The 12,458-nt window shown below is 51.8% G+C and overlaps 1 protein-coding gene across 3 annotated transcripts in view; it reads right to left on the bottom strand.

Moving 5' to 3' along the window:
• Positions 1 to 10,940, bottom strand: part of P3H2 (prolyl 3-hydroxylase 2) — a 71,377-nt gene extending 60,437 nt beyond the window's left edge. For all 3 annotated transcript variants that reach the window (XM_088131744.1, XM_088131742.1, XM_088131743.1), the window contains exon 1: positions 10,138 to 10,940. In XM_088131744.1, coding sequence (XP_087987870.1) covers positions 10,138 to 10,566 — 429 coding nt within the window. In that variant the 5' untranslated portion in view covers positions 10,567 to 10,940. The remainder of the gene's footprint in view (positions 1 to 10,137) is intronic.
• Between the last annotated feature and the right edge of the window lie 1,518 nt (positions 10,941 to 12,458).

The raw sequence follows: 12,458 nt of genomic DNA, 5'->3' as shown, positions 1-12,458 counted from the left end.
AGTAGGCTGTTCCTCATAATTGCAGCGATAACCCTGGTCCCACTTGAGAAGTCCTGGCACCGTTTGGCCGAAGACTGGGAACTTCTAGAATAAAAGCCATTGCCGGGGTTGGAAGACTGTCTGTCAATGCTCTTTATCTTTAACTTCTGTCTGGCAACCTGAACACGAATTTTTGTCAGAACTGATGCCAGAGCAATGGAAAACGGGAGTTTTGCGCTCTTATTGACAGAAGGTAGAACTTAAGGAGGTGGAACTTTCCTTGGCATTTTTACTTCCTAACAGAAAAAAACGTATCTTATCATCAAACATCTCCTCAGAGAAGTGTCTGAATATTGAACATAAAGAAGCCAGGGCCTTCTGATAAATGATTCATTATTAATAACAAAAAACAAAACCAGGAAGTCATTCTGAAAGAATTTCAACGACAGCTGAGTCTCAAATGCAAGTCCTATGTGTAATCATCAGATTTCTTGCATCTTTTTTCCTACCCGCTTTATGCAAAAGACTAGAAAATATTATTTTTTTATTTTTATTTGGTGAGTTTGAGTCCTGCCTTAGGCACGGATGCTGGCCGGGTGACTTTGGGCCAGTCCCTCTCTCTCAGCCCAGCCCACCTTGCAGGGTTGTTGTGGGGGGGAAATAGGAGGAGGAAGGAGGGTTAGGTACGTTCGCCACCTTGAGTTATTCATAAAAATAATAAAGGCGGGATAAAAAAATTCTAAAAAAACCCAACACTACTATAATATAATCAGTACAAAATATCATAAAACATCACAAAATCTCTCCCGCAGAAACACAAATTGCTTCATTATTTGACTATAGAAAATACGGCCTCTTCCAAAACAGACAGATCAGGCACTTCCCTTAACACCTGGAATAATGTCATATTCCCAATTTCTCAGTATGATTCGTTCAGCCACCCCCTGCTCCGTACGACCATAATTCCTGGCCAACAGTCCACTCCAAGCTTCGGAAGTGAGTTCAGGCTGGCAACCGCGCTCGCTCGGGCCGGAGACGCAGCTTCCACCTGCCCCGAGGTGGCACCAGGCTCCCTCCTTTCTGGCCACGCAAGAGGCGGCTTCCACACCCCGAGAACGCGGACTTTCGGGCAACTGCGGAAAGCAAAGGAGCAGCTGCGCCACGGGGAGGCGGAGGTGGCGGCCGCGGCGGGGCAGAAAACGCAGCACGGAGAGCTCAGCCCGCGAGGCACCTTCTTAATGCGCGCACCCTAAAGCGTGCGGCGTTCCTAAGCTGGTGGTCTGATTAGCAGTTTTTTTAAGCTTGTTTTGAAAATCCCATTTATTCTTTTCCCGGCAGATTTGGGTCTGACTGCTTCCCTTCTTGTCTGATTTCTTTTCCCTTAGCTTCCCCCCTTAGGTTATTTTAACTGCTGTCCGCCGCAGCTGACCAGAACTGGATGACCTTGGCTGTCCTCAAGAACCTAAGTGCGCGACCTGGTTAGTTCTTAGATGGAAAACCAGAGTAGATGGGGACAGCTCTGGGAAACCATATTTATTTGCCTGCCTGCCTGCCTGCCTACCTACCTACCATCTATCTAATCTACCTATTTATCCCATCTATCATCTATCCACCTATCTGTTCATCTATCCATCCATCATCCACCATCCATTCATCACCAGTATCTCTCTCTCTGTCTTTTTCTCTCTCTACCCACCCACCCACCCACCCATCCATCCATCATCTCTCTTTCTCTCCCCAGTTACTTGCCAGGGAGATTAAAGACCGAGCTGAGTTTTAAAAAGGAGCCAAAGCAAAGACACGCTTCTCCGTTGCCTTCCCTGTGCGCTCACAATCATCTGTCACCATGACTGCAAAAAAAGCTTTTGATTTTATAAATGAAATGCTTCAAATGCTCTGACTGTGGCTGAAAACCCTCCCTGTAGGGCGAATGGTTTCATTAACTGAAGACAGCTACACTGTGCACAGTAATTTGGGGGTGAAATTATGGCTAATTTGCTGCGGTTCCCAGATGGTTTCAAATGGAACAGAAAGGGCCGAGAGACGGGAGAAGGAATTTTCCAAACCCCGATGGAGCGGCATATTATTTTAGGAATTCAGATGTCTGGGCATTTGGAAAGCAAAGACGACATATGGTTATTTGCAAATAACCCTGTTTAGCGTTTCAGGGGCAATTTTGTGCTGGAAAGGAGAAGTCTGATCCTTAGTCCCTGAATCGACCCAGGCCCAGCAGAGGCCTCCAGCAAGGGAGTCTCATTCTCCAGGTTTTATTTCTGTCCCGCATTTAATTTTAACTCTCCCCAGCACGGTGCTATTTATCCCAGGCTGAGAAACGCCAGTCACAGTTGGGCTAAGCTGGGGAACAGCCAGGAATTCCTCTCTCTCTTTCATTCTTCTATTGCCTGTGTACAATTATTGAAGAACGATTGCCAGCGAATTACATAAATTCTGTAACAGACACACAATTACTTGTTTTCCGCAGCAGAGCAAGCAGAGCCGACGATTTGGAACAACAGGTCAAGAACCAAAGGGAAAGTCTCCGGTTAACCTGTAATTTTAAAAGCCTCAAGAAAGTTCAGTGTTAAATTCTCATGAAATACCAGGAGACGTTGGAGTTATGAACATCCCATCTAGTGGCCTGCTTGCAAATTTCACTGAAATTTGCCACTGTTGGACTCATATCACAATACTAACGGGGTCTGTGCGCACAGCACACTTATAATCTGGTAACCGAGTTAACCAATTTTCTAACTGGCTAAGTGAATGGGCTGGGTTCACACAGCCAATTAAACAAGCCAAGTTCCATCCTAAGCAGGTTGGGCAAATGAGCCACATGGTGAAGTGAGTTGTGTGAACGCAGGTAATTAATACAGTTTATCATCTTTGCCTTCCCAATCTCCCCTTTACAGGAACACAGGAACAAGTCTTCTGCCCAACATACCCAAAATGCTAAGCCATGGCTCGTATTGATAACATTTACTGAATAAAGCACAATTGGTTGGGTTCGCACAACCCTTGAAGGGGCCTAAAGCAAACCAATCACTCCACGGCACAGCGGAATAACGCCAGTGTGTTTGATCACCCGTTAAGGTGAAACTGGGTTGGGTCAGATGTCCTTTCAGGATCCCATTCAGTTCTGCAATTTTGGGTTGCCTTTGGGATCTACTGAACAGACTGATCTGCTGGAGATCATCATCCAGAGTCTGGTGTTCTCTCTCGGTTAAAGGGATAAGCTTAGTTTCCTTGTGGAAATGGCAGGATTCTGGCCCACGCCCCGTCCCTTGAGGGGAGATCGTCTGGCGGCCTGCAAGCAGCCTGTTGCAACTCCACCCTGAAAGGCCACAGGAAGGTGGCTCTTAAGAAGCTGAGGGCAGAGGTCTCAGACTGGTGGGATTCGGTGGCATTGCAAGGCCTGGGTTGTCCCACCGAGAATCTGGCATGGAACCACCCAGTGGCACCATTCACAGGGCACACTGGCTCCGGTTCATGCCTTAACCCATCTTCTGAGTTACGATCTATGCTGAGTTATCAACTAACCCTATGGGCCACATTCCCCAACACCCAGAGGCACGAGGCACAAACCAGGCTAACACCCATCAGGCTTAGCCTGTGTGGTCCAGGCAGCCACCGGTCTTCCACTAACCTGGAATGCAGCTTTCCTGGCCCTTCAGCTCTGCCCAAAGGATCTATTTGTAAGTAAAATCCAGCCCCTGCAAATCTCAGGGGTCTCCTGCCATATCCTTCCTTCCAGAGGAAGCTGAGTACAGAAAAGCCCCTGAACATCTAGACTCTTCCTCCTGTATCTCCACGGACCAAGAAGGATTTTCTGGACCAGCTTGAGGGTGCCTTGGAGATGCTCCTGTGGGCCAAATGCACAGATTTGGGATGGAGCTGCTCTGCTGCTGGGTGGAGCTCCGTGGCTTTCTGAAGGCATTTCAAAGCCCTCTCCTCCAGCCTTTCTAGGACCCTTCATGAGAGATTTCAAGGCCTACTTTGACCAGTGTGCAAACCAGCATGGTTTACCTTGATCTCAGTCCAAAACTGAGATTGAGATGACACTTGTTTGACAGCAGAACAAACAAGACAGACCTGAGACTCTCTGGAGACCACTATTTTCTTGACAAAACTATGAAGAAGGGTTGCCTGGCCTCCTCTCAGTATGTTTTTCTTAGCTTCTCTATCCAGGCTGCAGCCACATTTGACCTCGCTCAGCCTTTCTGGGATCAGCCAAGGGTAGCAAGGTGCTGACCCTGCCGTGATAATGCTTAAACAGTGTGCAGGAGGTGTCCATCCCTACAAAGTTCAGAATCATGCAGGCAATGGTTTCACTGAAGGACTAGGTTGGGGACTGCTCTTCTTGGAAAAAATCTATCTATGTGATCATGAAGAGTCGACAAGAACTGATAGCACATAATCAATCAATTTGGTCAATTACTGGCAACCATTTGGTTTTAGCAGCTCTCTGAAGATACCATGGATGGCCATGAATATAAACCAATCGACTTAAACACATCATTCCAGAGTTCTCACTCAGGGCACAAGTGACCAGGCTCCAATGATCCTCCTCTGGACACATGATGAGAAGACCCAGCTCTCTGGAGAAGGCTCTGATGCTGGGAAGGGTGGAAGGAAAGAGAAGAGGATGACCAGCAGCTAAATGGATGGACTCAGTTACAGAGGTGATGGGGGCCCGTTGGAAATTCTGAAGGACCAGGTTAGGGACAGATACCCTGGAGAAGGTCTATCTATGTGGTTTCTGAGAGTCAGCATTGACTTGATGGCTCTCAATCAATCAATCAATCAATCAACGTGTTGGGAAGTGGCTGAACTAACAGTCACATCCTGGTCAGGCCTGGAGGAACTGGGTAAGGGAAACTCAAGCACGATAAATGCAAAGATCAGCTCCTCTGAGAAGAGACCTTTCAACTTTCCCATGAAAAATCCCTGCTTGTTATCCTTGGCTGAGCGCCTGCTGACTCCAGGGAGGCTGTGCAAATCATCAGACCTTGGGAGAAACAGCTGGGGACTCCCCCCCGCCCCCGGGTGGGGACCTGACATGCTGGAGAAAGCCTCTCTGCCTTTCTGGGACATGCAAAGGGAGGCACCCAGTTTCACTCAAGGAGACAAAGGCTGAGAACAGTGCCTGGGCCCGGGTGCAGCCGGGGCCAGATGCAGCTGAAACGGCTGCAGAAACCGTGGGAGTGCAGAGATGGCACCGGGCAGAAAAGGGAGGCAGCCAAAAATAAGGGGCCTTGGCAAATTAAGGGGCTGGGGAGAAAGCTTTCAAGGAAGCGGGGGCTTCCAGATCCCGATGTTTTTCCCCACCCTGGTGGGAGGAGAAGACTTCAGAAAGTTTGCCCTACTCTGGTTTCCTGAAAAGCAGCTAAACCCCAGAGGCTCTGGGGCGAAAAGAAATTCTGGAGCTCTTCTTCTGCAAAAGGGTTGCCAGTGGGGAAGCGTGGCACCCGGAAAGGGAAGGAGCAGGTCCTGCCCCATGCAAGGACACACGGTGGCTTTTGCGCCCTTTCCGGCTGGCCCGGGAGGGTCACGGTGGCCTCTTCACACAGGGGAGAGGGGCTGCTCATTGTTAGCCCTGCCCTGAAGCTCTTGGGGCAGAGGCAGTCTACCTGAGAATCTCAGGAGTTGAAGCCAATGGCCGTCCAGAGCTTCCTCAGGGCCTGAGCCTCATGCCCACAACAGACCCAGCAGGCTGTGTTCACACAATACCCTTCACCCGGTCTCGGGGTTCCCCACACAGACTGCAAGGCAAACCGAGCCACACAACAGGCTAGGCCCCAAACAAACCAGGACTGAGCCCAACCCGCCTTAGTCCTCTGCCTCCTCTAAGCTGAGGGTGGCACTTTGCAATCATTCAAATGTCTTTGTTTTTACTGGACTTGATTTATACTTTGTTTTAACTACTATCTTCCTTCTGTGTCCTAGAGGTAGATTACAGACTTTGCAAAAAATGCAAACAGTTTTTTTTCCTCTCAAACGACCAAGAAAGTTTGGCATAGTGGCTGGCCAAAATTTAACCCACAGAGCTGGCGGAGGGGGGGGGGAGCGGTTTCCAAGACCCTCTTTTAGAAGGGAGGAAATCCTCAAGACCACCCCACTGTCCAGGAGAAGCCACAACACCGGAATGCTGCAAGTCAGGACATCATCACGTTGTGCCTCAGGAGGTCATTGCTCCAGACGTCACAACACCCACACACATCCATACACGGGCTCAAGACTTTTAAGGGGCCTGGAAAAGTTGCACCGATACATTCCTTACGAACTGGCCCATAGTTGTGCAGTGTGGAAGAGCCGGTCACCTCCGCTCCATGCCTGGAGGACCCACTCTCAGGACGGTTGAACCGGTTTTCCTGCATACCGCAGAAGGCTGGACTGGATGATCTCGGAGGTCCCTTCCAGCTCTGCAAGTCTAAGGTTCTACACATGCCAGTTAAAATGCAAACTTTAGAGGCTGGATACAAACCTATCCAGCTGCACCCTGGATGCGGAACGAACCCCTTTGCACACTCTCCCCAAGGTTAATCCTATTCAAACTCAGTATGTTGTACGCTGTCTGTAATGGAGCTGGTTAGCACATTTATTCGTTTAATTTTGGTGCTGCTGATTCCAACCATTTCCATAAGAACGGGGCTGTGTACAGAGGTTAACATATTGGACTAGGAGTCCCAGGTTCAAATCTACCCTCCAGCTGGGGCACAGAAGCCCCGTGAGCAACTTCTGAGTATTCCTCTTTCTCAGCCCAGTCTCCTTCGTTGGCTTTCGTTATGGGGACGGAGCTGGCAGAGGAAAAGTAGGCCACAGATCTAACCCATAAATGTTTTGGAGAAAGTATATTAACTCTATTCACATTTCCTGAACTTGTATGGAAACGATACAGAGTTTGATCCATATCAAAAGACATCCTGTTGCGCTCCTATGGTTTCACCTGGATTTGCCTAGATCCAAAGGTCGCCACAGCAGGTGACCCATTCTTCTCATCAAGGCAACGCAGCCCGCCAAGTGGGCGACACGAGGCGCTTCGTGTCCCCCAGAAGCCTCCCCTCATTGGAGCGGGCAGAAGCGGCAATGCCCCACGCGCCATATGGCCCACGCAGCACACCCTCCCCGTCTTCCAGGAGTTGACTGCGAGCCCCAAACTGGATTCTGTACAAGCTCTTGGAACCGGCCGCCGTGGCCAGCAAAAGCCCCGAAGCTCTGCTCTGATCGAATACGAGTATTTGCAGGAGACTGAGGCATTAAGGCAGGACAGGAGTGAAGAGGCATGGCCCAAAACAGGAAAAAGGAGAACCGGAGCGTAACGTAAACATAATCTGACAGATTTGCCCACCCCAAACAAAGGCTAGAAAACCAAAAGGGAGTATTAGGAAGCTGTTGTCCTCCCCAAAACCATGGAATTTGCCTGGATGGATCTCATTAAGTTGGAATTGCTGCTTTTCGAAAGACAATAATCTAAATGAGAAACAGTCTTTTCATCAAACATGTGCTATTAAAAGAAATCCTATCTTGGGGCTGAACAGTTGGCCTTCTCTTGTGAGGACATCAAGGATGACATAATGAAAATAGTAATTACACAATTGCAGACGCAATATCTGCTGCGCCTCCAGCAACTCTCCAAATCATACATTAGCCCCATAACCCTTACAACAGCCTTGCAAGGTAGGAAAACAGCACTCCCAGTCAGAGGTCTAAGGAGCTCAGTTAGGGGTCTGCAACAAGTTCCCAACCAGAAAAAATTTACATCTGTTCTCTGTAACTGTAGGGGGTACACTCACATCACCTGTCTGTCTGCAGCTAACCTTGGTTGATTTGCTTAACCTAATTTTGGGTATTTACCTGGCACAGAATTATAAACTACACAGACTTCAGGGGAAGAAATGGTGGACCGAGGACAGCTTTATGAAAAGCAGAGCTGACGACCGTGGCAGGACGAAGAGCTGGCAAGTAGACCACCTGGCGAGTAGACCAGCTCTTCGATAATTCCTCCGGACAAGAAGAGGACCAGAGATTCCTCACAAGCACTCAAGATACCAGTCTCCGGTGGGCTTAAGAGCTCTGGGAGACAAGGTAATAGCTATCTGGCTCAAATAGCAGTCAGCGCCCTTGAAAGGACACTTAAGTTTACACACTTCCTCTTCTGATCACTTTTGGAAATTGCTCGTTAACTGCTTGTCAGCTCTCCGGAACCTTTGGATCAACAAGTTTGATAGCACCGGGTGAGTTTCCTTCAATCCTTAGCGAAGGAAGTTTTAACTACAAATTTAAGAACTTTAAAAAACTTTTTTTTTTGGATTAAAAAGTAAAAAGGTGATTAAAACTTCAATTTTAGAAAGTTACAAATGGACTAAGGATCCAGATAAATTAGAAATGAGATTTTGGGATTAATTATAAAGAATCCTTCCCATGGAAAAATATTTTTGTTTTGAATTTTTTAAAAAAATAATAAGACTTTAAAAATTGGACACTAGAGGGAACTAGAAGGAACTAAAGATTACAATAAAAGGAGAACACTCAAACTCGACTTACAATTACAGAATGAAGCAAAATATTTTAACATTGGGCATACTGAAGGGTATTTTTGAACAATGGACCCAGAAGTTAATTTTAAGTGTGTCTGCCTCTATAGAGACTGACATGAAAGTGGATTTAAAAATGACAGGCTACAAGAATGACATGGAAAAAGACCGGACATACAAAAGAAACCGGCTGATGTCTCATAATTAAAAAGGAATATTCAAACAACAAACCAAGAGAGTAAGCTGGATAATTTTCCTATATTGGATTTACAAAAGGGACTTGTTTTGAGTAATTTTGTGAGAAGGGACAAAGAAAAAATGAAAAGAAATCAAGTTCTAGGACATTATTTGAAGGGACTAAAGATCAAGATTGTTAGAAGTAAAAGGAAGGAATATCAAGGTTAAAACAGACGTGTTGTTATCTCTGGTAAACCTTAACTGACTTTTGCTGACATCAGGACTGAAATGATGAGGTTTTATGGATTTGTTTATAGATAAGATATGGGAAGAAGAGATCATTTGTGGTATTTTAAGAGAAGATAAGTTACACTGTTTTGTTTATACTTGTTTATACTTGTTGTAATTGTTTATACTTGTGACGAAAGTGGGAAGTCACTTTATATATATATTTTTTCTTTTTACTATATTCTTATTTTTCTTTCTTTTCTCTTTCTCTTTCTCTTTTTTCCTTTCTTTTCTGCACCTTCTACTTTTTATTCTTTTAGAGTTTTTTGTTTGTATTAATTTTTACTGTTGTAATAATCATTCTTAGTAACATTACTATAAAATATCTACAAACTACACAGACTCTGTGGTGCAATGCTATGTGCATTGCTGGGTGGGGAATTCTGGGTGTTTAAGTCCACACAACTTAAAGCTACCAAGGTTGAAAAACACTGGACTGGAGCTCTGGCTAATTTCAAGGCTGCGAATCTTGATCACACCCTGGCTGTCTCAAAAGCTGAGCAGGACCAAGCCAGGTTAGCTCTTGGATAGGAGGCCACCAGGAAATCACAGGGCTTTGGGCTCGAGGAGGAAGGGGAGAAAACATTCTAGAGGTGGCGGCGGCGGTAGACCATGTCCTGGAAACCGCGTGGATGCAGCCATGAGCTTGACCCAGGGGTGTTCCCAGCTAGCTGCCTCTCCGCGCGGCTGGAGGGGCCTGGGAAATATCCAGAGAAGGTGCGGGGCGCATCCAAAGGTTGCAAGTGCCCGGGAGGAAAAGCTGCTTGGGTGGGGCAGAGAGACCCGGAGGCAGCCAGCAGTCCTGGGTGGGACGGGCGCCCAGCTGGGAAGAGGGCCCCTGGGCCAAACCTGGGGGACCTGGGGGAAAGAGAAGGGAGCCCCTCTGGGAGCAGCCGAGCCTTGCGGAGCGGCTGGAGGGGGGCGGGGCAGTCGAGGGGAGGGGCAACGTGGAAGCAAGGCACCCCCCGCCTGGACCCACCTGGGAGGTCCCCAAAGGCGCCCGGGGGGGCGGGGGCCTTCTCCTCTCCGAGCTGGACCACCTGGGTGGGCTGCCCTCCTCAGCCCCCAGCTGCATCCCCACGACCCTTCGCCCGCGACCCGCGCCGCCTCGAAACCCGGCAGGGTGGCGCCGCCGGGCTGCAGCCCCCCGCGCGCCCCTTACCTGGATGTAGCCGCGCTGCAGGTAGCTGTAGGGCAGGCGGCGCTGGAAGTCGGCGCGCACCTCCTCGCTGGCGGCGGGCCGGGCGGCGGCGCCCAGGCAGGAGCGCAGGCAGCGCGCGCGGCGGAGCACGGCGCCGGCGAAGGGCAGCTCCGCGCGGCCGGGCGTCAGCGGCGCCTCGCGGCGGCAGCGCACCCCGCAGCCCGCGCGTCGCTCCCGCAGGCGCCGCTCGGCGCTCAGCGCCCGCTCCAGCCAGCGCACGGCGCCCGCGAAGTCCGCCCGCGAGTGCGCCTCCACCCCGGCCGCGTAGAGCGCGTCGAAGGGCGGCTCCGGCCGCGCTGCCGGCCGCCCCGGCGGCGGCAGCAGCAGCAGCAGCAGCGGCGGCAGCAGCAGCCAGGGCGGGCGGAGCGGCGGCCGGAGCCTGGCGGCCATTCCCGGCGGCGGGCTGGGGCGCGCCGGGCAGGTGCCGGCGGCGCGGGCAGGGCCGGGAGGCGGCTGGGCGCGGCGCCGCCCGCGAGGCCGGTTGCGCGGGGCGTTCTTCCCGGGCGCCTCCCGCGAGTCTCGCTGCGCCTGGCCCGGAACAGGCAGCCCTTCGAGGGCTCCGCTGTCCGCACGCCCGCCCGCCTGCCTTCCCCGGCTTGCGGGAGGGACTGCCCGGGCCGCCGCTGGGGAGGAGGCGGAGCCGCGGAGGCCAGCGGCCGGCTCGCTCGGCTCGGCTCGGCTCGGCTCCTGCCCTCGGCGCGGCGCGGCGCGGCGGAGACGAGCGGCTGCCCCGCGATCGGGGCGCTCGGCGTCCCGGAGTAACTTCTCTCCTCCCCCGCCCCTCCCCGCCCCTCCGCTCCCCCTCCCGGCCCTTCAAGCCGCGCGCCCCTGGCAGGCGGGCCACCTGGGCAGCGGGCACTTCTGCGCCGCGAGTCGCCGTTGGTGGCCGGCCGTGGAATCGCTTCCCGACTGACCTGGGGAAGCGGAGAAGCGCGCTCGGCTTCCGGATCGCGAACGGGCCGCGCTGAAATCCCTGCTCCGTTCGCAGCTGGTGGGGCAGCGAGCCCGCGTTGATCCCCAGGCTAACCAGGGCCAGGTACAGGTAGCCCTTAGAGGAGAGACCACCGGGAGATCCCCGGGCTGTAGGCTAGGCTAGGAAGGAAACCAGCCAACCCCGAGGCGGAGAGGCGAGCTGGGTTTCTGCTTGGATTGCTCAACCTTAATCCCCCAAACCTCAGCAGAGCTCAGCTGGTGACTTCTAATTTGCTCATCCCGTTTCTAGGGCGCCCAAGTCCCAGGCGGCTGCAGGCAGCTTCACAGACTAAAAGCACAATAACACAATAATGTGGAGGGAAGCCCCCCAAAGACACAAGCCACAAATCCACCCCACCCACCGCTCGAAGGGGACCCCTTCAGGCCCAGGGACCGTGTTTCAAAACATCCCCTGAACACCAGGGGCCAGGCAGGGCCATGCAGCTCTCCAGTGGGATGCTGTTCCACCAGGTTCCTGGCGCGACAGAGGGGCCCGCCTTCTGGGTCCCGCTCACTGGCACTCCTTAATTGAAGGGTCCCGGCTCAGGGCGGCCCTGTGGGGGCAAACAGGAAGGGGAGACACCGCAAGAGCCAGGGGGCCCCTCAGCCAAGCCCAAGCGCCAGAAGAGCCGTGCAAGTGGTGGACAGCACCTTGAATCACACTCAGAAGCAAGCCGGCAACCCGCGCAGCTCAAGATCCAGAGGTGTCGCAGGGGCAAACCAAGGTGTGCCCATCCCTGCTCCTGTTGCTGCGTTCTGGACCAGCTGCTGCTTCTGGGTGATGTTCAAGGGCAGTCTCATGGAGCGTGCACGCCAGAAGTCCAACTGTGAGATGGCCAAAACATGAGTAACGGTGAAGAATGCCTCTTGATCCAAGAACAGGCAAACTGGTGCAGAGGCTGAACCCGTGCAAGGCCCTCCTGGCCACAAGCCGAAAGTCCAGGAAGACCCCCGGCACACAAGTCCTGGAGCAGGGCAGTGTGGAGGTGGAAGATCCCCAGGGCTGGGAGGACCAAGCGCTGAGAGTCACTCAGCCTTGCCAAGGCTGAGCCCGAGACTGTTGCTCCTCATCCAGACCCCGACAGGCTCCAGACACTGAGACAAAAGTTCAACAGCATTGTTGGTTGGCCAGGGGTTGCGATGTACAACAGATGACCTCCTCCCATGGCCTCGTGTAGATGACCTTCTCCCATGGCCTAAACCAACAGATGACCTTCTCCCATGGCCTCATGTAGATGTTCAGAGGTGAGAGAGTTAAGCCCCAAGGAACCCCCCACACTAGGGGTTTGGGTTTGATCCCCCCCCCCACA

The sequence above is a fragment of the Python bivittatus genome, unplaced genomic scaffold (genome assembly GCF_059951505.1).
Source record: "Python bivittatus isolate LINGU-HERP-01145 unplaced genomic scaffold, Pbiv_v1 ctg000980_np1212, whole genome shotgun sequence".
In the NCBI taxonomy this organism is placed as follows: Eukaryota; Metazoa; Chordata; class Lepidosauria; order Squamata; family Pythonidae; genus Python; species Python bivittatus.
The sequence above is the reverse complement of the archived record's forward strand: the minus strand, read 5'-3'. Positions and strand labels throughout refer to the sequence as shown.